The sequence below is a fragment of the Loxodonta africana genome, chromosome 12 (genome assembly GCF_030014295.1).
Source record: "Loxodonta africana isolate mLoxAfr1 chromosome 12, mLoxAfr1.hap2, whole genome shotgun sequence".
In the NCBI taxonomy this organism is placed as follows: Eukaryota; Metazoa; Chordata; class Mammalia; order Proboscidea; family Elephantidae; genus Loxodonta; species Loxodonta africana.
In genome coordinates this window covers 83745902-83769924 of record NC_087353.1, presented here as the reverse complement: position 1 = coordinate 83769924, position 24023 = coordinate 83745902, and the positions used below count along the sequence as shown (strand labels likewise).

The 24023-nt window shown below is 49.5% G+C and overlaps 2 protein-coding genes across 8 annotated transcripts in view; one reads left to right on the top strand and one right to left on the bottom strand.

Moving 5' to 3' along the window:
* Window positions 1–245, top strand: part of NSMCE1 (NSE1 homolog, SMC5-SMC6 complex component) — a 49063-nt gene extending 48818 nt beyond the window's left edge. Inside the window, exon 9 of the transcript XR_010323658.1 lies at window positions 133–245. The gene's annotated coding sequence lies outside the window, so the exon portion shown is untranslated. The remainder of the gene's footprint in view (window positions 1–132) is intronic.
* Window positions 246–24023, bottom strand: KDM8 (lysine demethylase 8). 7 transcript variants are annotated; one of them, XR_010323657.1, is made up of 9 exons: window positions 23184–23668; window positions 17627–18143; window positions 15216–15382; window positions 13877–14009; window positions 10944–10988; window positions 6805–6954; window positions 5807–5899; window positions 5225–5708; window positions 246–346 (listed from the first exon to the last, which is right to left on the bottom strand). XR_010323657.1 is itself a non-coding variant. In XM_010598471.3 (8 exons), the coding sequence occupies exons 2-8, from the start codon at window positions 18122–18124 to the stop codon at window positions 5544–5546; spliced, it is 1251 nt and encodes a 416-aa protein (XP_010596773.2). In that variant the 5' UTR covers window positions 18125–18143; window positions 23921–24023; the 3' UTR covers window positions 2098–5543. The 7 variants fall into 7 exon arrangements, 4 of the variants coding, with proteins under 4 accessions (XP_010596773.2, XP_010596771.2, XP_010596774.2 ...); XR_002787894.2 differs by lacking the exon at window positions 246–346 and adding an exon at window positions 2098–3402; XR_002787895.2 differs by lacking the exon at window positions 246–346 and adding an exon at window positions 2098–3399.

The window sequence follows — 24023 nt, the reverse complement described above, 5'->3', positions numbered from 1 at the left end:
AGTGGCTCAAGCAGAAGTGGGACCTGCCAGTCGGGATAGATGGAATCGTTAAGTGTCTTACTCATCTAATGCTGATATAACAGAAATACCACAAGTAGATGGCTTTAAAAAGAGAAATTTATTCTCTCACAGTCTTGTAGGCTACAAGTCCAAATTCAAGGAGTCAGCTCCAGAGGAAAGCTTTCTCTGTCGGCTCTGGAGGAGGGTCCATGTCATCAATCTTCCCTTGGCCTAGGAGCTTCTCCGCACAGGAACCTCAGGTCCAAAGGACGTGCTGTGCTCCCGGCACTGCTTTCTGGCTGGTATGAGGTCCCCATATCTCTCTGCTCGCTTCCCTCTTCTATATCTTAAAAGAGATTGGCCTAAGCATTATGCTGAGTGAAATTAGTCAGTGGCAAAAGGACAAATATTGTATGAGACCACTATTATAAGAACTCAAGAAACAGTTCAAACAGAGAAGAAAATATTCTTTGATGGTTACGAGAGGGGGAGGGAGGGAGGAAGAGGGGTGTTCACTAATCAGATTGTAGACAATATTTTAGGTGAAGGGAAAGACAACACACAATACAGGAGAGGTTAGCACAACTGGACTAAACCAAAAACAAAGAAGTTTCCTGAATACAACCAAATGCTTCAAAGGCCAGCATAGCAGGGGCGGGGGTTTGGGGGCCATGGTTTCAGGGGACATCTTGGTCAATTGGCATAATAAAATGTATTAAAAAAACATTCTGCATCCCACTTTGGAGAGTGGCGTCTGGGGTCATAAACATTAGCAAGCGGCCATCTAAGATGCATCAATTGGTCTCAACCCACCTGGAGCAAAGGAGAATGAAGAACACCAAAGACACAAGGTAATTATGAGCCCAAGAGACAGAAAGGGCCACAAAAATCAGAGACTGCATCAGCTTGAGACCAGAAGAACTAGATGGTGCCCAGCTACAACCATTGACTTGCCCTGACAGGGAACACAACAGGATCCCTGATGTAGCAGGAGAGCAGTGGGATGCAGACCTCAAATTCTCGTAAAAAGACAAGACTTAATGGTCTTACTGAGACTAGAAGGACCCTGAAGGTCATGGTCCCCAGACCTTCTGTTAGCCCAAGACTGGAAACATTCCCAAAGCCAACTCTTCAGACAGGGATTGGACTGGACTATGGGATAGAAAATGATACTGGTGAGAAGTGAGCTTCTTGGATCAAGTAGACACATGAGACTACGTGTGCAGCTCCTGTCTGGAGGGGAGATGAAAAGGTAGAGGGGGTCAGAACCTGGCTGAATGGACACGGAAATAGAGGGTGGAGAAGAGGCGTGTGCTGTCTCTTGAGGGGGAAAGCAACTAGGGGTACATAGCAAGGTGTGTATAAGATTTTATTTGAGAGACTGACTTGATTTGTAAACTTTCACTTAAAGCATAATAATAAAAAAAAAATAGGCTTAAGACACTATGTAATCTTGTAGATCTCATCAATATAACTGCCTCTAATCCATCTGATTACATCATATCGATAGGACTTACAACACATAGGGAAATCAGATGACAAAATTGTAGACAATCACACAATATTGGGAATCATGATCTAGCAAAGTTGACAGATATTTTTGGGGGACACAATTCAATCCATACAAGTACAGCTGGGCCGCTGAAGGGAGCTGGAGCTGCACAATCCCTCTTGGTGGGGAGCAAGGGTGTGAGTCAACCACGTGGCCCTCTTGAGTTATGGCTCCTCTGTAGTCACGCACTGCTACTCCCCAGTAATGGTGAATGGTGAATGCACTGGGCGGGGTGACATTCCTATTTTATGCCTACCTTCAGTGGTTATAATTCAGTGGAGTTATTTGGAGTAAAAGCTTTATATAAAAAATTATACAAAATTTTTATATAAAAAATCAGGTATTAGTAATGCCAGATAGGGGAATAAACAATCTCACAAGTAATTGATCACAGAGCCCTGCTGAGTCCACTCCCTAAGTAGCTGTTTGCCCTTTCTCCAGGCCCACTGGCCCTGCCCTCATTCAGGCACATACCTGGATTAGCCCCCTGGCCCCCAGCACGTCTCCTGGCCTGCTCATCCTCTTCCCTGCCAGCAGTCAGCTTCCTAAAATGTGTATTCTGATGTTGTGCGATAGACATTTTTACAAAAAAAAAAAAGCAGCTGCTGAGGCTGCTAATGTACAACCAAACACCTCATGGGATCTAGATTCTTAGTTTGGAGGCTTAGGGTCATGGTTTCATGGGACATCTCAGTTAACTGGCCTATTATCATTTTTAGTGTTTCTCTTCTACCTCCTAGTCTGGTGCTTGGAGTGTTAAAAGCTTGCAAGTGGCTGTCCAATGTATAACAGTTGATCTTCATTCACCTGGAGCAACAGAGGGAGAAGGAGTCAGGAATAGGAGGAGGAAATGGAATGTGTGGCTAATTGCCTCCATGAACAACTGCCTCCTTTGCCATGAGAGCAGAACTGGCTGGTGCCTGGCTACCATACTGAATGTTTTGATCAAAGATTCTATAGCAGAATCCTGATCAAAAGGGGGAAAATGCAGAACAGAATTTTAAATTCCATAGAATCCAGTCTTTCCGGAGCCATGGAGGCTGGATGAACCCTCAAAACTACTGTCTGAGATACTCTTTAAACTTTAAAAATATCCCCTGAAGTCTTCTTTAAACCAAATAATACTTCTGCTTAATTAGTAAAGAATGTCTGCCTTGAGCACTCGGTTCTTTTAAACAACAATCTATATGGGATCAAACTGACAACAGCTGTTTGAAAGGTTAGATAGGAACCTTAGGGAGCAGCAAGTCTCTGTTAATGATGGAGAAAGGATTCGACAAAGAAGAATGGTTGCACAACTGGAAGAATGTAACCCATGTCAATGAATTGTACACACACACTGTGGAACTGACGTATGTTCTGCTGTGTATATTTTCAACAATATTAAACAATGAAAAATTAAACCCATATTTTGACAGTTTCCCTGCCTAAAATTCAGAAGTTTCAAGGCCTACATGATAAGGTCACAATTCCTTGGCCTGGTTATGGAGGGCACTCACAGTTTGAGTTTCAGCTGCCCAGCAAGGCTTCCCCTCCCCTCCATTTCTCCTAGTCACAGGGTAGACATGTCCCAGGCCTTGCCAAGCAGTCTTCCCTGGGGTTCCTTGACTTGGAGCTGGAAGATGAGCAGCTGTGCCTGTGGGTCATGGTGCTGGAGGTATGATCTGAGCCTGGTGGGACCATCTCCTCCCCCTGTGGAGGCCTATTGCCAAGAGTTTGAAGAAGGAAACCAGTGGAGACTCGTAGAGATGAGGTGGTCGGGCAGGGGAGTGCAGGAAGAGAGGCCCGTCCTTGGATGCCTGAGCCCAGACTTCCTCCCCTTCTCAGGGCAGCTCCAGCGTCCTTTCCTGCTATGGGAACAATATATCCGTGTTGTTTGCTGGCTTTGTTTTAGCTTAAACCCGTGTGAGTTGAGTTTCTATCATAAACCGAACAAGCCCCAGCACATCTGGCCATCAGGGGCCGGCACCATCCAGAATCTTGCTGCACCTGTAATTTCGCCTTGAACCGCTTCCCCTGTCCCACCCTGGGCTCCAGCGGTGCCGACATCACTGTGCTGCTACTTCAGCCTCGAGGCCCACTCTCCCTGTCTCCTTGGAAGAGCCTCTGCATCCTCCCAGATCAGCTCTGGCCTCCACTTCCCTGAGCGCCCCCTCCCTCTGTGTGACCATCTCACGTGGCACCCACCTCCCACAGTGCAGCCCACCAGTTCTGAGTCCTGCCTGCGGGTCAGGCCCCCCCTCGACACTGCTGCTCCCTGAGGACCAGGGCTTGCATCCTTTCAGAACTGGCAGCAGTGAAATTTGGTTGAATAATTTTAGAAATTATTTATTTTCTGATTTCTTACATTATTGAAAAATTTGACATCATACGGAGAATTAAAATCATGTATCATTTCATGACTGGCCCAGATATATCCACATTTGGAACATTTTCTCTGGGACGTGTACATACTTACACATACATACACACATATAAAAATGTCTCTCTGAAAATTAAGTGCACAGTGCATTTTACTTAATGTGACACAGTGGGCATTTCCCCACAACTCTGAACATTCTAAATGTCCACCGATGGAATAAAACTCCACTGTGTTGATGGCCCTTTCTTACTGACGTCACGCAGGATGTCTCTTGTTAACTGCTCTTGCGAACAATGCTGTCATGGTCACCAGTGCACGTCTATCCTTGACCATCTTTTCTCTTTCCTTTGGATGGATTTCTAGAAATGGGACTCACTATATCCAGACGTGACCATGGACATTTCATGTTCTTGGGTGCTGCTAAATTTCTGTCCAGCAGGACAGCCTACCCTCAGCCCTGAGGATGAGAGTTTTAAACATCTTCCCGAAGTTAGTAATAAGCATCTTTGTTTTACTTTGCATATCTTTGAGTGTCAGTGAAGCTGTACTTTTTTAAATTTAAGGTTTATATTAGGTTTTAGTATTTTTTCTTTTGTGGGTAGGTTGTAATGAACGAATTTTTGGCTTATGATCGTTTGGTGTCATGTATGTCAAAATCCAGACAACACTTATATAAGTGTCCACCAATCTGTGATTCTCCCAACAACTGAGGGGCCTTTCCTGGTGGCAGCTGTTGGGATATGCCTGCCTGTCTTTAGTCAGAGGATTAGGAAACGTTTTAATGGTCAAAACATAACACCAACCAAGGTTTTGAGCGGGTCTTCAAGCAGCCATCTGTCTTTACTGAGAGCCTGGGTCTCTCCTCTGCCTAAAACCCACCCCTGGTGAGTAGTGATTCCGGAGGGTAGGTGACTGGAAGGGGGCAGGGGAGAGGGGGCTTCTAGGTGTTGGGGATGGTTCTAGCAGCTTACGTGGGCGTACGCACAGCTGAAAATCCATCAAGCTAGGTGGCATATGCGCTTATCTGCAGGCAGCTTGTACTTCAGCAGTGAGCACTGCAGAAATCTCCCCAGCAGACATCCAGCTCCTGAGTAGACAGGTAAGGCCCTTCTTGTGACCAGGGCACACCCACCTCTTTCCCGGGGCTGTGGCCATCCCTGCAGGCCTGGTCACGACCAAAAAGTATGAAACTGTCATAATTTCGTGACAGAAGCAGTCACTAGTGATTAGTCACAGAGCTGCAGGAGCTGACGCTGGATATGCACACCTCACGAGCCCTCTGTGCTAAGGACTGGCACTGCCCTACTCACCTGAGAGAGACTCAGGCACCGTGAAGTGACTTGCCCCAAATCACACAGCAGTGAAGTGGTGGAGCTGGGTTTTGAAGCTGGTAAATGAAGCCATTGCACACACTATATCATTTCCCACTGCTTCAGGCTTCCTGGTGCCTGGGCCTTGGTGTGAGTTGTTGGGTCTGCCTGGAATGTCCTTCTGGGTAGGACACACCTTTTCATCCTGATGCCCCTCCCCTGGGCAGCGAAGGTTTCTGCAGGCTTAGTCCAGCTTTTCTCTAGATCCCAGGACCCAGCCCCAGGCTGGGCCCAGAGTAGTGACCTCTGTTCATCCAGGCTACGACCACCAGAAGCTGACTGAGAAGCTCAGGTCCAGAGCCCGCACATAGTGCCAGTACTTAACCGGGATGAAAAGGATCTCTCCAGGAGACAGGATGCAGGACAGGAATGGGGCCTCGGCAAACTTAGGGAACTTCTCCAAGTCGGGGTTCTCCACGTCTACCTGTACAAACAAAAGGAGTTGTCTTTCTCAGGCCTGACTGGGCTGGGCAGGGGGGCACGGGAGGGTCTGCCATGTCATGGTGGGCCCCAAGGGCCTACCTGGCTGGTGTTGTGAAGAAGGTGCGAGTCATGAGGGTATAAAGCCTCTGACTCCTGTGGGGAATACAGCTGGATATATTTTCTCCCCATCACCTGCAAAGACAGAGACCTGACGGTCAGCCTCCCGGCCCACTGCTGCCCCGACTGACCCTGTAGTCCCTGAACCCGGCACCCCCCTTACGTCTCCATGCCGCCCACTTGCTGTTCCCTGGGCCCCACCACGCATGTGCTCAGAGCTCACAGCATATGCTTTTGCTCCAAAACACGACTCAATGAAAACCCCAGCTAACAATAATTAAGCAGTTGACTGTCCCAAGCACTGTTTTAAGTGCTTTCTGTGTGTTAATTCATTTAATCCTCTAAATGACCCTCCGAGGGGGTTTATCATCCCACCCATTTTACAGATGAGGCACAGAGGATAAGTGAGTTGCCCAAGCTGAGGAAACTCATAGGTGACAGAGCTGGTGTCCACTGAGGTGTCTAAGAACCCAAGCTCTTTGCCTCTACTGTATTGCCTCTTTGGTCAGCGTGGCTATAAAAACATGCTAGTTTATTAAATCTCTCTGCCTACAAAACTAGTCGTTTTGCAGCAGTGGTTAGATGCCCCCGCCTTCCAACACCACAGTCTTTTCCCCAGGTCCTAGGAAGAGCCCTCTTTCCCCTATGAGGCACCCCTCTCCTTATTTGGAGGGAGCCTTCCAGCAGCAAGAAGCTGGCCTGGTTCCAGCAGGAGGCTGAGCTGCCAGGATGGACGCTGGCTCCCCGCCCTGGTCTGGTGGGCTCTCCCCACTGGGATCTCAGAAGATGATAACCCCTAGTCTGGTAGCAACCACATCTGGAAGGAGCCCTGACTGGGGAGAGGCCCCTACCACGGGGCTTGGCACCATCTCTTTTTTCCTTTCATCCCCTGCTATGCCTTTGTTTCTCTTTTTAAGAGCCTGGTGTGGCCAGGCCGGAGGCTGGGCCAGAGGCAGGACAAGCTCCAGAGCAACTCCAACCTGGGCTAGGAAGTTTTGCTGGGGATCCTGATGAAGTGGGGAAACAGTTCCTTGGGGACCAAACCAGGCGTTAATGGTGATCTCGTCTTCCTCCCCATCGCCCAGGCAGCAGTAATCAGGGATGCTGATGTCCTGCTTCAGCTCTGGGATCTGTGGGTGTCAGGACAGACGCAGCAGGTCAGAGACATACAAATAAGGAAAAAATTAGATCTTCATATGTAAAATACGTAAGTAATCAAACGGCAAAAACCAGGTAATATAGGAAAACTAGAAATAAGGAAGTGTTTGGTCTCATTTGAAAATAAGTTCAAATTAAATCAACAACGAGTCACGGGCTCCCCCTAATCAAATAAGCGTAGATTTAGCAAATGATAACACGCAGTGGTGGCGAGGATGTGGTAAAAGGGGCACTCTCCTGCAGGGTTGCTGGCGACATAAATGGGTAAAACTGTTCAGGCAGCAACTTGGTGATGTGCAGGCGAGTCGAAAGCCATTCACATTCTCTGACCCAGGTGGCACTGAGTCTGTGCTGTGCTCCTCTGTGCAGAGGTGCCGGAGGGCCTTGGAGGAAGTGACATCAGGGCTTGCCAGGTGGGCGCTGCCGGTTCACCTGGCTCGGGCATCGTCAGGGCTTTGCAGTGGTAAGTGTGCACGACAAGCTAATATTTTAATGAAACGGTCATCACTGTTTCCTGAGTGTTTTCTTATACCCTACGTCCTTCCCCCAGCCCTCTCCCCGCTTTCTGACATTTTTGCCTTGAGGAAAAGGGTGACTTGAGGGAACACATGACACAGGCGTGGGCTCTCAGTTTCAGCCGTTAAAAGCCAGCGTGGGGACCCAGCACTTGCTGCTGTGCTGGGTGGAGGGCAGGACTGGGCAGAGAAACTGCCTCTGAGAAGGGCGGGCTGCTCCCAAGTCTGTGATACACTGAGGGCGAGTCCCGCGTCCTGGATGTTCTCACTTCAAGCAACGTTCACCAACGGATTCCAGTCTCAAGCATGGCTGGTTTCTACTTCATGGCTTTAACACGTGTGATCCTTTTAGGGACCAAACTTAAGTTTCTGCTCAATGCCTCAAAGCCTGAGAGCCACCTGCCTGCACATCAGGCAAACTCAGACGTCAGGGCGGGCAGGGCTGCGGTGGTCCAGCCTCATTTGGAAAGAGCCAGGGTCTCCAACTGAAGAAACCATGCATTCTGCCTGAAACCACTTCCTGACCAGATATTCAGAGGTGCTGTGGTTAACTTCAGGGTGGAAACTGTCATAGCTGGGCCTCTGCTCCAAACTCTTCAGAGATGGGGTTCAGCTCCCACTTAGCTGTGGTCCTTGACCCTTGACAAACTCATGTCTTCCCCCTTCTGGGCAAGGACCCTCATACCCAGCACTGCCTTCTCAGGGAACCCCTGCCGTGTCCCACCATGGGCCCTGGCCAAGGCCACACAGCCAAGTTCCTCAGGTAGGACCGACCCTCCTGGACCTCCAGCTCCATCTAACAAGCTGTTTAGGTTCCAGACTTAGGAGTCTCCCTGGACATTCCCTTTCTCTCAAGCCCTACACATCCGACTCATCGCCAAGGGCCAGCAGCTCACAGACACCTCAAACCTCTCCACTTTCCCAGCCTTTTAACTGGTCCTTCTGCTTCCAAGCCTGGATACCTTCAATTCGTGATCGAAACAGGAGCCACAGTGATCTCTGAAACACTTACAACCTTCCACATTAAGAACAGCCTTCATAATCCAGTGCCTACCTCCTTCTCAGGCTCTTCTGCCACTTCCGTCCCCCACTCATGCTACAAGTTTCTGCCCCTGAATGTGGACATTCACTCTGTCCTTGCACCTCCCACCTCCCGGAGGCTCCCAGCTGGCGAGCCCCTTTTGTCTCAGGACTAACAGCTCATCTTTCGGGCCACTGCTCACATGCTGCCTCCTCACAGAAACCTTCCCTGGCTGCCCTCGCTAAGGCCCCCAATCACTTCCATCACGCCACCTCTCTCACGTTCTTTGAGGCACTCACTGTCTGATGCATTTTGCTTTTTAGATCACTACGGCAGGGGAGTAACCCTGTCTTCTTGACCGCTGTATCCCCAGTGCCCAGCACAGGGCTTGGTGCAGAAAGGGGACTCAGAAGGACCCCCACCCTGAGGGCAGCATTCCCAGTATGGATCTTGGTCAAGACATGCATCCACCAAGTACAGAAGTGACCAAGTGAGTGGAAGATGGGGGCGGGGGGGGGGGAGCAGGCGGGGAGAGGCAGGGAGAAAACCAAACGGTCAGACAGTCTCCTTAGGATAAGCCCCGCTCCTATTACTTTAGCTTCTTAACTAGACAGCTTTGAAAATGCAGGACACAATCCAATTGCTGATACACCTTTGCTCTGTCCTCTTGTTTGCATTTAAAAATAAAGTCGATTTTTTTCTCATTTGATTATACCAACCTGTTGCCAACGGTTGTGACTCATAGCGACCCTATACAACAGGGTCGATCTGCCCCCTAGGGTCTCCAAAGAGTGACTGATGGATTCAAACTGCCGACCTTTTGGTTAGCAGCTGAGCTTCTAACTACTGCGTCACCAGGGCTCCTTGACGATCATACATACTCATTATAGAGGATTTGGAAACTACAGAAAAGAGAAGGAAAAAACCACTCACCGTCTTTCCACCCACAGGCCGTCACTGTTAATCTTCTGTGGCATTTCTTCCTGTCTTTTGAACATGGTTGAGATCATTCTGTATACAATTACGTGTGTCCTGATTTCCTCTCTAAGCACATAACTGGCTGTCCCCACGTGACCACGGCCTCCTCCTGAGCATCACGTGGCAACTGGGGCGCAGTGCTCACCGAGCTCACAGTCACCAGGGCCCTGGGGACAGGCACAGCCTGATCCAGGTGATGTGGGTGGGCCTGAGCTTGACTTCTGAAAGCGCCAGTGAGGCCGATGCTGGTCGGGGCCACACTGAGGGACAGCTTAGTATTCTTCATGTTCCGTCCTCAAGGAGCTGGTGTGGCTGGAGAAGCAGCGAGAGCAGCACCTGCCTCTGCAGGAGCCCTTCTCGCCTCTCCTCTCGATCCATAGGCACCCTCCCTTGCACATTCCCTGGTGCTCCTGTCCGATTCTTCCAGAAACATCACTTCTTATTGGGAACTCTCCTGCTCAAACGCCTCCGAGGGCTTCTCGATGCCTCCCAGATAAAACCCAAGCTCCTAGTTTGGCCTTCAAGGCCCTTCACCCTCCCTCTTCTGCTTTACTCTTTGCTCTGCTCTTGGAAACAAAGCTTCCCAGGTGGCTGCTGCTCACAGCAGACGGGACTCTCCAGCCCTCTGTGTCTCGTGTGTGAAGTCGTCTTGCTGGGAATGTCCTCCTGCCTCCAGCCTCTCTGAGTCCTACTCTTCCCTCTCAGCTCCAGCCAAGTCCACTGCCTCTTCAGTCTTACAACAAGTATATCCCAAGGGTCTTCTATGTGACTAGCCAGGGCTAGGTACCCAGAGAAATCAAACCCACACCCTGCCCACCAGAGGTACCCAGGCCCAGGCAATGGCCAGGTCAGCAGACTCTTGAGATAAGGACAGTGCTGGGCATGCACGGAGAACTCTGGGTATTGAGGAGGCCAGGGACTTGCCCTCTCTGAGTCTGATCAGAGCTTGCTCCTCTTGCCTGGCATAGTGGTTGCAAGCGTAGCAGCTAAACAAATGGTTTGCAGTTCAAATCCACCAGCTGTTCCTTGGAAACCCTATGGGGCAGTTCTATTCAACTGGATGGCACCTAACAACAAGTGCCTGCCTGGCTCCCTGGGACCTGGTTCCTCAGTCTTAACCACACTGGGACTTCTGACTAGGTGTCCCTCCCCGCTGATCTGCCTGTGGCCTCCTCAACCCCCAGCCCATGCTGGAGCCTCTCCCAGTCCTGGGTTCCTGGACTCAGCATGCCAGCCTTAGGCCCAGTGGCCTTGCCTGTGCTACTACTTCCCATTGGTGAGGTAGGAACAGAGTGAGCCACAGCAGCAGAACAGAGACTCCTAGCCCAATGCTGAGAGTGGCACCAGTGCGTGAGCACTGTCAGACCCCTTTCTGCCTCTCAAGTCAGAGGTGAGGAGGGCGAGAGAATGTGAGAAGCTCAGAGAGAAGCGTGGTCTCCAGACTTACCTGGTCAAAGAGCTGGTGCTGAGCAAGGTACCCAACGTCTCTTGGCTAATCCGTGGAGAAAAAGCAGGGGCAACAGAAAGCTCAGTGAGGTGTGATGACGCCCTCTTGGTTAAAGGCTCTCAGCCCCTGGTGTGCCCCCACCCTGCCCACCACCCAGTGCGGTCCCTTGCACCCCATCCTGCTTGGCCCTCCTCCCCCACCCCTGTAGGCTTCCTTCCTGGGCTCAGGGATCCACCCCTAAGGAGCAGGGCTGGGCTGAGGGCCAGGAGACTTGGGCCTGGTTCTGCCTATGTACAGACGGACGGCTGCCCCAACTAAGTCACTCCCCTTCCACGCCCCTGAGGCTCAGTCTCCTCAGATGAAAATCAAAGGGGCTGTACATGTAAGAACGTTTAAAATAAAGTATACTTATTGCTTTGAAATTTGCTTTTTTTTAATTTAGTGATACATCACGAATCTCTCGAGGTCAATCTACACTCATCTAACTCATCTGTTTTGATGGCTACATGACATTTCATAGGCAGAATGTATGTTATTAATTCAACTGTCCCCCTACTGGCGGATATTCTGATTGGTCTGCTAAATGTTTTGTTCATGTTTTGCCAAACATCCTTGAACACTGGTCGTTACTTTTTTGTGGTACAAGCTTCAAAACACAGAACTATTGGGTCAAGGAGTATGTGCATTTTAACTTTTAATAGTTTCTGCCAGGTTATTTTCCCAAAGTTTAAATCATTTATATTCTGGCCAGCAATTAATGTGAGTGCTGTTTTCCTATCTTTCTCAGCACTGGGTATTACTGGATAATATCATTTTGTAAAATATTTTGCCAATCAGATGGGTAAAAAGGTCAGCACTTTTCAAACAGGGCTCCACGGTGCTCGAGAAGGCCTCTGGGAAGGTCAGATGGGGCAGAGCGGATGTGACTTTGGGGACCAGTCCTACCCAACTGCAGCCACAGCAGAACCTGCTTTGGTCTCAAAGCTCTGAAGCTAATGCTGCGTAGAAGGTCCTGGAAACAGACTGAAGGTCCCTCTCTCTGATTCCTCGAGTCCCTCTGTCCATCCATCCCTCCCCTTCATTCCCTGTCCTTTCCTTTCTTCTTTCCAACAAATGCTACTGAGAGTTTGCCATGAGCCGGGCCCTGTGCCATGCTGCCTTCCAGACCTCCTGGGCGAGAGGCCCCTGACTGCCTACATCTACCAAGCACTGACCATACATACTGCGCTAAGAGCTTTATGTCTGAACCCTCAAATGGCTGTGAAGTAGGCGTTATTCACCTCATTTTACAAGTCAGGGACTGAGGATTCAAGAGGTTACATAACCAGCCAAGGCCACACAAAGGGAGAGCTAAGATTCAACCCAGTTCTGACTAATGCAAAGCCCATGGTCTGGGCCACTCTGTGAGCTAGCCCCCGTTATGCCTCTGTGTTCTGCAAACCAGGCTCCTCCCAGGAAAAGGTGACAGCATCAGGCCTTCCTAGGTGACCTGGCAATGTGGTGACTCCACAGCTCCCTTGTCCAGGCCTCAGGTGACAGTGACTGAGTGGAGGTGAGGTGGGAGGGGAGGAGTACAGGAGAAGGCAGGAATGGACAAGGGTCAGTGAGCCCTGAACAGCAGGCTACAGTCAGGGAAGGACACACCCAGTGCCTGTGGAAGAGGCTGGAGATACAGGAGTGAAGGAGATGGGTGGGAAAGGCGGCAGGGAGGGACGGGGGCACTGGGTGGTGCCTCAGGTGTTCAGTTACAAGGGAAGGCCTGTAGAAGAAACTGTTTGGCCAGCATGGTCACTGGCATAGACCCTTTGATTGCAGCAGGTCCATGAATAAACGTGATAGGAACCTTTGGCAACTGCGCCTGAGGCTGCCTTCGAGTTGGTTGCTGTGCGGTGTGTGGAAAAAGTGCAAACCACTGATGCTAAATGCTTGTACTCTAGTGAAGGACCCTCCCTCGGGGCTGGGAAAGGTGGCTGAGACCATAGATCCTGGGTGAATGTCCCCTCCCTTAGGGTCTGTGTGCATGCTGCAGGTTTCCCTTGTTCTGCGCCAGCAGGAATGGTACAGCCATTCCAGGGCTCAGCAGGCTCCATTCTCTGTGACCTGGGTCTCAAGAAGAGGAAGCCACCCGCTGCCCTTACTGTTAAGAATCTGAAAAGATAAAATGGTGCAGCTGCCTAGAGAAACGTCTGGCAGTTCCTCAAAAAGTTAAACATGGAAGTTACCATATGACCCAGCAATTCCACTCCTAGGACATACCCAAGAGAACTGAAAACATGTCCCAACAGAAGCTCGCACACTAACGTTCACGGTAGCATTTTTCATAATAGTAACAAAAGCAGAAACAACCCAAAAGTCTACCAACTGATGAGTGGATGAACAAAATACGGTATATCCACACAAGGGAATATTACTTGGTCATAAAAAATAAAGTACTGATACACGCTACAACGTGGATGAACCGTGAAAACAATATGCTCAGTGAAAGAAAGAAGGCTGCCATAAAAGTCCACCTACTGCAGGACTCCATTTACATGACATGTCCAGGACAGACAGATCCACAGAGACAGAAAGTGGATTAGTGGTTGCCAGGGGCTGGGGGGAGTGGAGAACGGGAGTGACTGCCAATGAGCATGGGATTTCTTTTAGGGGTGATGAAAATGTTCTGGAATTAGACAGTGTTGATGGTTACATGATCTTATGAATAAACTACAGCCAGTGAGTTGTATGAAAAAAACCCCACAAAGACTCTGAACCGGCTCCCTGCTGTCCTGCCTGCCTAGCACCCTGCCTTCCTTGCTCTGACGATCCTACAGACCAGCCTCTGTAGGCTAACCTCTCCCAGAAAGCTCCCACTGCTACTGTGGAGGTTGTCTGCCCAAACACAACATGCTCTATCTTCCGAGTGTCAGAGGAAACCAGTGAAAGCGACGTACCTCGTCCACGATGTATTTGCTGATGAACTCGCTGACGGTCATGAGTGTCTGGGACCACTCTTCATCTGTGTACCTGGAACCTACTTCCACTGGGACAGTTCGGCAGCCAGCAATTTCTTGAATATATTCTAAACTGTTAGAAAAATATACATCGTGGCTACCATGATTGTTGCTAACACTTAGGGGCACTGCCACTGTTGGGCACTACGCTAAGCGCGCTTAATACACAGTCTCCCACTTAATCCTCACAAAACCCCCGTAAGGTAGAAACCACCGCTATTCCCCATTTTACTGAGGAAGAGACTCGGGCACAGGGAGGTGAGATTGCTTGCCCAAGGTCACACAGCTAGTACATGGCACTGTGTAGCTTTGCAAATCAAGGTAAAAAATCTGGTTTGCTGACATTTTTGCTGGGCTGCTCTATTTCCCTGCTTGCTTCTGTCTTTGCTTATCTTGCACTGTGTAGAGAGATTGTCTTTGAGCAAACGGTGGGCAGTACAGGAGGGTGGGGAAGTGCCTGGCCTCTGAGCTCCGGTGACCTGGGACAGACTCCAGGCCCAGCCAGTTACCGACCAGGGACCTTCGACAAGTGACATCACCTCTCAAAGCGCCCCGTCCCTCATCTGGAAAACAGGGATGATGACACCACCTGCCCTATGGAAACCAGGGAGGTTAAAATTAGACAAAACATGGCAAGTGCCTGCTAGGGTGCCTGATACTTAGTGAAACTAGTAATGAACACTGGCTGTGATGGGTTGCCTGCGTCAGGATTCCTCCACACATCTCAGTGGGAGCCACTGCCTCCAAAAACCAGCACCACAAAGACGGGCTGAATGGATCCACCTTTCTTAAGACACAGGGCCTCATTTCTGGAATTCTGCACAGCTGTGGCATCACGGACAACCTCCAGGTGCCTCATGAATCTGAGAGGGACAAGTAGGGTAAAGCGAATGGGCAGAGGCTGCAACCACCAGGGATCACGGAGCCCCAGTGGGTGTGGGGGCTGTCCCTTTGGTTTTTATTTCTACTCTTAAACCCCAGGGCTCTGAGAAAGTCCACGGAGTTTCCAAGATCCTACAAACTTGCCTGATAGACTTAACACGAAGCCACCATCTAGGCACTCGTTAAAAAACTAGTTAGGGCAGGCAAGCAGTAGAATCTTATAACCTTTGGCATAAATTCAGAGTACTGTACTTTTTATTCTATTTAACCCCTCAGCGATCAATCCCAGGGACTGGTAGTAAAGTCTGCAAGGCTGCATTTGCTTGGGGACAAGGGAGGTCCTTGGGGGACCCTAAAATGAGAAAAGGGACCTCATCGCCCTTGAGTGGCCACCCACCTCCACTTCTTCATGCATGGCCAGTGGTTGGCCACGCCTTCCAAGATCACAGGTCTCTCCGGGACCAGAAAATGTTTCCTGAAATACTCGAGGGATGGGCAGTAGAGCCGCGGGACTGTTCTTTCTGACTTTACATCTGGAATCGAAACGTGACCACTCCTTGCTTTCTGTTTAAAAACAAAACACAATGGTAGCAACCACAGAAAGTCAAAATTTGAGGTACTCCACAAAGAATTTGTATCAACGGGCAGATAGCTTAGTTGCCAATAATAACAATAATAGATGAGATCAAGGTGTTTTTTCTTTACTGTCTCATTAAAAAACATGTCTGTTCAAAATCTAAAAACAACATACTGCTTTTACAGAAATTCTGCAATATAGAAGACAACATATCCCCCCTCAACTCCACCATCTAACATACACACATTCTTCCTTTCTCCTGAATATTCCTTTCCCATCTTTTCACACACACTTATCACTGATTTGCTGGTAGGCAGATTTGTGATGAATACACAGCCCTAGCTCTTCTACCCAATAATTTATTTAAAGCATTTTTTCCATGCTGCCACCCAGTCCTTCTACTTTGAGTGGCTGCTCTGTAATTTACTTAACCATCTCCCAAATGGATGACCTGAGCAAGTGACTTCCTGTCTCTGAGCCTCCTCTGCTGCATTTGTTGGGAAGTAAGATGGGATTAAGCAGCCTGTGCTCCCACCACTGGACCCCACCTCACTCATTTGCAGGAACAATTGCAGCACTGGCAGCAGGGAACATTCTTCCTGCAGCTCATGTGATAAGGCCTTTGTGTTCTCTCTCTGGCAGGCTTTTCTTCTCACGTGCCCCATCATCAAAGAGGCGTTCCCTGCCTGCCTATCTGAAGCCAGCCACTCCATCTATCTCACCACCTGAGACAGGATGTTCTTTTACAGCCTCACCAGAATGTAAGCATAGGAGGACAGGGTCAGGGCCATCCTGTGCTGCTCCCTGCACACCTGGGCCACTACTGGTGCTAATAAAGCTGCTGAGCAAAGCCTGCTCTACAAGTGGGAGGATGGAGGCACCAAGAGGCCAGGACACTTGCCCGAGTTACACACTGTGAGTGCAGGCCGACTTCAAGCCTAAGCTCTCTTGCCCCTCTGCCTCTTACACTGTCTTATGCTGGAGACCACCTTGGGTGTGGAGTCTTCTCCATTTCCCTTGGCGTAGACTTGGCAGGGGGGACTGTGGCCCCTGGGTAAAGGGGACAGATAGTTGTCCCTTCATCTGTATGTTGCCCTGCCCTCTAAAAGGGCAAGCACCACACCACGCCCTTGGCCCCTCAGCAGCCCTGGGTATTGGATAAAACATCGGTTGCTTATGTAACAGTCCAAAAGGGGCATCTTGCTGCTTTTGCTGTTTGCATCTCTCTGTTTTTGACCAGAGGTGAGGTCAAACATTTCTCCATATGTCTAATAGACCAATTTCTCCTTGTGTACAGTCTGTTCATGTTCCTGGCCTCTCCTGAGGGCTGAGATTTTTCCCTGATCTGTGTAACGTCTCCTTATGTGATAAAGATATTCACTCTCTGACACATTTGCTGCCAATTTCTCTTCCCAGTTTGCAGGACTTCCTTTTAGTTTGGTTACATGCATGCACATTTAATGACTTGCATTCGCATTTTTTCTAATCTATGACTAATACCCATTATAGAAAATTAGAAAAATACAGGAAGGTATTTAGAAAAAAAATTTTTTAAAGTACCCTTAACTCCACTCCCAGCGTCCAACACAATCTTGGCTCTTTTCTTTCTGGGGCCATTTCACAAATGAGAAGACTGAGGCTAGAGGAGTTACCTGATTGCCTGGCAGTACTGGGAATGAGGCCTACGGTTCAGTGCTGGTTCCTAGGGAGCCACCCTCTGTCTGTAGGATGCTTTCTGGCACGCACTCTGAAACATCAGAACTTACACAAGCAAGGACCTAATGCACATGACAGACTGGTCACATGGAACAGAAGTCAGCTAGTTGTAGTGTCTCATTCAACTTCGGCAGCCAGAGACAGAAGCGGTCAAGACAGTGGGAGACACTTCAGCAAGCTGACCCGGAAAACACTGTAAGAACTGGGCTGAACTGGCCGCAGCTCACCCACACAATCTGTCTGCACTGTTTCTCTCAGGAACCACCAAGCCTCCACCCTCCTTCTCCCCTGAAAGGACCCTGCTTTTGCAGAAACTGAAAAAAAAAAAAAAAATTAAAAACTGAGAAGATAGCCTGAGCGGCTCCATTTCCAAAATCCACGGAGACACCATTGTCAGCCAGGGAGGAGTCAACATTTCAAGGGCTTTGCCCTGGTGGAGAGCCAACTCAACACTTTCAGAAAAACGAGCTGTTGGGTTATGCTAGGGGTGGTCAGTGACACTCTCACCACGATACCTTTGCGCTGGGCTGCTCCCAGGTCGGGCCTTGGGCAGGCCTTTTCTCAGAGGGAAGGTGCGCCTGGAGGATGGCAGCGACTTTAAGGAGAATATCCCCGAGGATGGCCGCCCCCATCAGCAGGCCCATGTCACAGACCCTCAGGGCCTCAGCCACAGCAGCAGTGTCCCCTGATGTCTCACACAGACACACGGCTTTCAGAAGGCAGCCAAAGGTGTAAACCTGGCGCCAGTCTTTGTCCACGTCCCGCCACGGCCCTGTGTTGAGCTTCTCCCAGGAGTAGTCCAGGATCACCTCGCTCGTCTGCAGACACTCACTCCTTCTGCCCCCGTAGAAGAGCTCGGCGGCTTGCTGCAGCAACAGCACCACGCTCCTCTCCACTTTCTCACCCACGTCCAACCTCAAGCCTTCTTTCATGGGTGGCAGGAGTGCCCTGAGGGCCTCCCCGATGGCTGTTCCTCCCTGGGGGTCTCTAAGACGGTCAGTGCCTTCTGCCATTTGGCTCCTCTCACAGGGCCTGATGGAGGAAGAAGCAAAGTTACAGACCAAGCACAGCCTTAGTCCCCTAAGACATGTTCCCACAGCTCTCTGTTCTTGGCCTTTCTAATGCACGTCTGTGACAATTTTTCAATGATAATCTTCCCTGGTAGTCATAAACTCTGCGAGGCAGGACCCATGTTTGTCTGGGTCACCACTGTGCCCTCGGGGCCTGGCGCAGCCTCTGGTTATACAGTGGACACTGGATAAATGTTTGTTCAGAGAGGGACATGCACTCTTCCTTGCCTGGAATGCCTCCAACATCCTTGCTCTGCCTAGCAAACTCCTATCCAATCTTGAAAGCCTACTTTAAATGACCCATTGTGTGAAGCTTGCCATGACTCTCCAAACACGTTTTGTGGGTCACGGGTGAGCCTCTCTTACAGCACCTGTCACAATGGACTATGAATACCTGCCCGTATGTCTGTCTCTCCAGCGCCAGATTGTGAGCTCCTCCAGGACAAGAATGTGCCTCATTTCTTTCCATTTTCCTATAGCCAAAATCAGGCCCTGGCTCGTAGCAGGCACTCCATAAGGGTGTTAAAGGAATGAGTTCTTAACTCCACAGGAAGAAACCTGGAAATGTATAACATCTACACAGAAAGGGGAGTCCCTGGGTGGTGCAAATGGTTAATGTGCTTGGCTGCTAACCAGAAGGATGCAGTCTACGCAGAGGATCCACTTCTGAAAAACGAGCCTCTGGGTGGACTTGAACCTCCAACCTTTAGGTTAGTAACTGAGCATGTCAACTGTTTGCACCACTCAGAGACTCAGCCTCCTGGAGGACTCATAAATGTCTCATGTGAACTTCCTCAACAGCATTCCTGCACTTCCAGAAAAGCTTCACAGTTCAACCTCCCAGAGCTGTCTCATCCATTGGCCACACGCATGACAGCAGGGGGGCCTTATGAAAGGGACCCAGCAGCTGGCCTCCCTCTATGTCTTATCCCCTGAGCATCTTATAAAGTAACCTTGAGAAGTCTCATCTTGAGCATCTAAAAGACCACCAAAGGTCTATCAAAAGGCCACCAAATGACCAATTACCTGCCGTACTATAAAACTGGCTTCCACCAGGGCCTTGGGTGTCAGCTTTGTAAATTGGTCTCGTAGAATGGCTTTATAAAACAGCCTCTTAGAGGGTTTCAAATGGGCTATAAACTCGTTTCCCTGGGATGCACATTATGGGTTTTGTAAACCAGCTTCCCAGGATAGCCTTTAAAACAGCCCCTCATAGGGCACATGGATCTTATAAAGCCAGCCTCCTAAGGCAGCCCAAAGCGCTGCTTCATAAACCTTCTTCCCCAAGTGGCTTCATGCTTTGCTTTGTAATCTAGCCCCCAAGGTGGCCTCGTGTTTGGTCTTAACAAAGCGGCTTCTTATGCTGCTTTGCAAATTGGCCTTGGAGGCTGATGTGTGTCATGCTGACCATGACATACCCTCTTGAAAACCATGTCAGAGAGCTTTCTGGGAAAGAGGCCTCAAGTTGGCTGAACAAGTCACCTCTTGGCCACATGAAGTTGCTTTAGAAAAGTTCCAGAATTCCTCAGTGAATGGCCTTATAAGGTCTTCAGGGACACTTATGCTGAAGACACGATTTGCCTGTCTTTCAGGGTTGGGAGCTTCAGGAGAGCAGTATGAGTAGGTTTTCAAAATGGCTTTCCAGATTGCCTGTATTGGTATTTGCCATTGAGTTGATTCTGGCTCATAGCGACCCTAAAGCACAGAACTGCCTCATAGGGTTTCCAAGGACAGCCAGTGGATTTGAACCGCTGACCTTTTGGTTAGTAGCTGTAGCACTTAACCACTATGCCACCAGGGTTTTCGGGTAGAAATGGCCTCCCACAGGGCCTCACGATTGACCTTAAACACTGGCCTCCCAGAGGGCCTTATGCTGGCAATATGAAACAAGTTTCCAAAGTGGCATGTGGCCATATCAGGCTGAGTGTTCTTATGGCCTGATTCCATAGGATTCCCAGAACCTCTTGTGATTTGGTCTTTTAAAAGGCTGTCATATTAAAGAACCTTTGGGGAAGGAATCACATGCTGCTGTACTGAAGTCTTCCAAAGCGGCCTCATCACTCTTGTTAAATACTGGCCTCCTTACATATTGGGGCCTTGTCTGAAGGCCCGGTGAAATGGCCTCTCAGACTGTCTTAGTTTTAGAAACCAGTCTTTCATATGGTTCCTTATAGTGCCAGGATTCTATTGGTTGTATCAATCAGCTCTCCAGAGAACAGCCTCATGTTGGCTCCTGTTAGCCCTGTGGAAATACTCTTCTAGGAGAAAAGGCCTTAGTCTGGCTGCATGAAACACCTTCTGTTGGTTGTATGAAACACTTTTCCAGAGGAACGGGCCTTATAGTGGTTGTAAGCAGCAGCCTTCAGACAATCAACCATCTGTGATGGCCTCACCTGTAAAGGCTGTATGAAACTGCCTCTCTGAATGGTCTCACGTCCCGGCTTTACAAATCACCCTTTCAGCACGACCCATGTATCAGTCTGATAAAAAGGCTTCTTTGATAGTTTTATCAGGCAGTTTTCCAGAGGACGGGATCAGCTTGAGCAGCCTGGCGGCCTGGCTTTATTGACCGACTTCCCAGAGCTCCTCAAGGAATTGCTTTTTAGAAAAGGTTATATTAAATAAACAGCATTCCAGAGGAGGGAGTCAGACATAAATCGTATGAAACAGTCTTTCAGGATGACATCGTAGATTGGCCTCCCAGAGCTCTAAAAAAAAGGGCTTATTGTGGGTTGTATAAGCAGCCTTCTGGTTGTCAGATATGTTGTTGCTAATTTTGACTCATGGCGACCCCATGTGTTACACAGTAGAACTGCTCCACAGGGTTTTCTTAGCTGTAATCTTAATGGAAGCAGATTGCCAGGTCTTTTCTTCTGCAGGTGAGCGCAAACTGTTTGCACCACCTAGGGACCTTGTTGTCAGGTATGTTGTTGTGTGCTGTCAAAGTGACTCTGACTCATAGTGACCCTATATGACAGGGTAGAACTGCCCCATAGGGATTCCTAGACTGTAATCTTATGGGAGCAGATTGCTAGGTCTTTTCTCCTATGGACTGGCTGGTGGGTTCGAACACTGACCTTTCGGTTAATAGCCAAGTGTCTAACCACTGCACCACCAGGGCTCCTTTTGTCAGGTATAACCAAAACCCGTTGCTGTCGAGTGGATTCTGACTCATAGTGATGTTATAAGACAGAGTAGAACTGCCCCATAGAGCTTCCAAGGAGCTCCTGGTGGATTTGAACTGCTGACCCTTTGGTTAGCAGCTGTAGCTCTTAACCACTACACCCTCAGGGTTTCCTTGTTACATGTAACCCCCCAAAATCAAACCTACTGCTGTCAATTCCGACTCATAGCAACCCTGGAGGACAGAACAGAACCGCTCCATAGGGTTTCCAAGAAGTGCCTGGTAGATCTGAACTGCCAACCTTCTGGTTAGCAGCTGTAGCTCTTAACCACTATACCACCAGGGTTTCTTGTCAGGTATAAGTGGATATAATTCATCCAAACTGGTACACTATATCTGGACAATAGTCATAAGCTTGAGTTACTTCAAATTGACACCTACAGTCATCCTAAGTATAGGTCATGTGATAAAGACCAAGTGGCTTTGTCCTTACTTTACAAGTTGGTCTTCTGGAGCTCAACAGGTGTTGGCCTTAAAAGACTTCTTGTTGATCACAGAAAGGTTTGGGTTTTTTTGTTGAGGTTGTTGTTCTTTCAGGGGAAGGGTGTGAGATTTAGAAAAAACCTGAGTGATCTTGTGTCCTGGCTTTGTAAATTCCCCTTCCAGAGTGTCACACATGTTGGTCTCATGACATGGATAGCTCTCAGGGGAAAGTCAGGTACAGCCTACATAAAACAGCTTTTCTCAGTGGACTATGACTTGGCTTAATAATTTAGCCCCTCAAAGCTCTTTACATAAAGGTTTATTTGTTGGTGTATGAAATTATCTTCTTGGAAAGCAGGTCAGATACATGTTGTATGAGACAATCTATCAGAGTGGATTTTGCCTTGGCTGTATAAACCAGCCTCCAGGAGTCTCTCATGTATGAACCTTATAAAAGGTTTCTTGCTGGTCATGTTAAACACAAAGGAGCCAAGTATAGGCTGTATGGAACAGTACAAGTCGATTTGGGTCCTGATTTCAGAAGTTTACCATCTAGGCAGAGCTCATTATGTCTAGGCCTTGTGAACTGGCCTCAGGTTAGCTGTCAGTAATAGTCAAAGTGCGTTCCTGTTGGCTACACAAGATAGTCTCATAGGAAGTCACCAGTCATCCATGTTCTCTTAAGTTAGGTTTAAAATCAGCACCCCGAGGTACCTCTGCTGGTGTAGTGGTTAAGTGCTACGACTGTTAACCAAAGGGTCGGCAGTTTGAATCCACAAGGCATTCCTTGGAAACTCTACGGGGCAGTTCTACTCTGTTCTATAGGGTCGCTATGAGTCAGCATCGACTTGACAGCACTGGGTTTAGTTTTTTTGGGTTTAAGGTACCTCCCAGAGTAGTCTGTAAGTTGGCTTGGTGAAACGGCCTGAGACTCTTACCATGCTTTGTAGAGGGTCTCAGGTTGGCCATGTGGAACAGCACCCTGAGAACCCCACAAAGGCCTCAGAGTGACCTCCTGAAAAAGGCACTCTGAGAGCGCCATGCTGGTCATGAGGAAGCGCCCCAGAGATGACCTCCAGGATTTATCAGCTGCCATCTGTCTTCTGGGAATAGGCTGCCTAGAAAGTTTTGTAATTTCTTCAATCCTACTCTGGCAGTATTCCACAGAAAACTGCAGTAACAACAGCTTTCTAGGGAGCTCTGTAAAACTTTCGAGAGGTTTCGGATGATTGCCCACAAAGCTTTATTCAAAGGCGCAAGGGTGCGTATGGCCTTCTGGGACCAGAGGGTCTAGTCTGGGCGTCTGTGTGGCCTCACACACCTACCCAGCCCCTGGTCTTCGGCTTGCTGGGTTAACCCTTCTGAGCACAGTGACATCGGTTCGACGACACTCACCTTGCTGGACCCTGAGGGGAGCAACGCGATACCGACGATCAAACTCAATGTCTTTCCTTCGAGATGGCCCCCAGGCAGGCTCACGCACAGGCCCCAAGAGGGGCTCCACACCCGTAACCCCAACAGGTCCTCGGGAAGCGCGGGCCCCACGGGCTGTATGTACCCCACACCGACCTTCCACCCCGAGGCCTCAAGCCTTTCCCCACCCACGGCATTTCTCGCGGCCCATGTTCAAACGTTTCCAGTTGGTCTAGCTCCAAGTCGACGACAAAAGACCGGCGACGTGGGAACCACAGGTAGCAACTTTTAGCTTGTGGATACAAACACCACGAAAACAAAAAGTCGCGCAGGCGCACTACCCCAACGCGGCATAAGGAATTGCGCAGGCGCAAAAATAGCCTGCCTCAGGGTCTGTCTTACGCGTGCGCAAAACGAAATTACTGCCTTAAGCAGGGCACTGCGCACGCGCGGGGTCTTCCTCCTAGCCGCTGGCAGCGCGGGAGAACTGGAGGAGCAGGCTACGCGGCCCTCCCAGAACGCATGCGCCAGTTTCCTTTCCCCACCCCCCCCCCCCCCGCCCTTTACTACTTTGAAGAGCTGCCCGGGATTTTTAAGGCGCACGCGCGGGGCCGCCCGTCCTCTTCCCGGGCGCCTGCGCAGCCTTCCCCTTGCAATCCCAGCCCCCTCGGCTTCTACAGAGCCGGAGCTACCGGCGCTCTCGAGTTGCTCAAACTGACCTTTCTTGCGTTTGAGTGGTGTCGAGTTGCCCCGGGGCTGGCGAAGACTTGCTCCGTTTGGTCTGAACTCTCCAGCTATCTCCCTCCCCACGTAAAGGCTTGC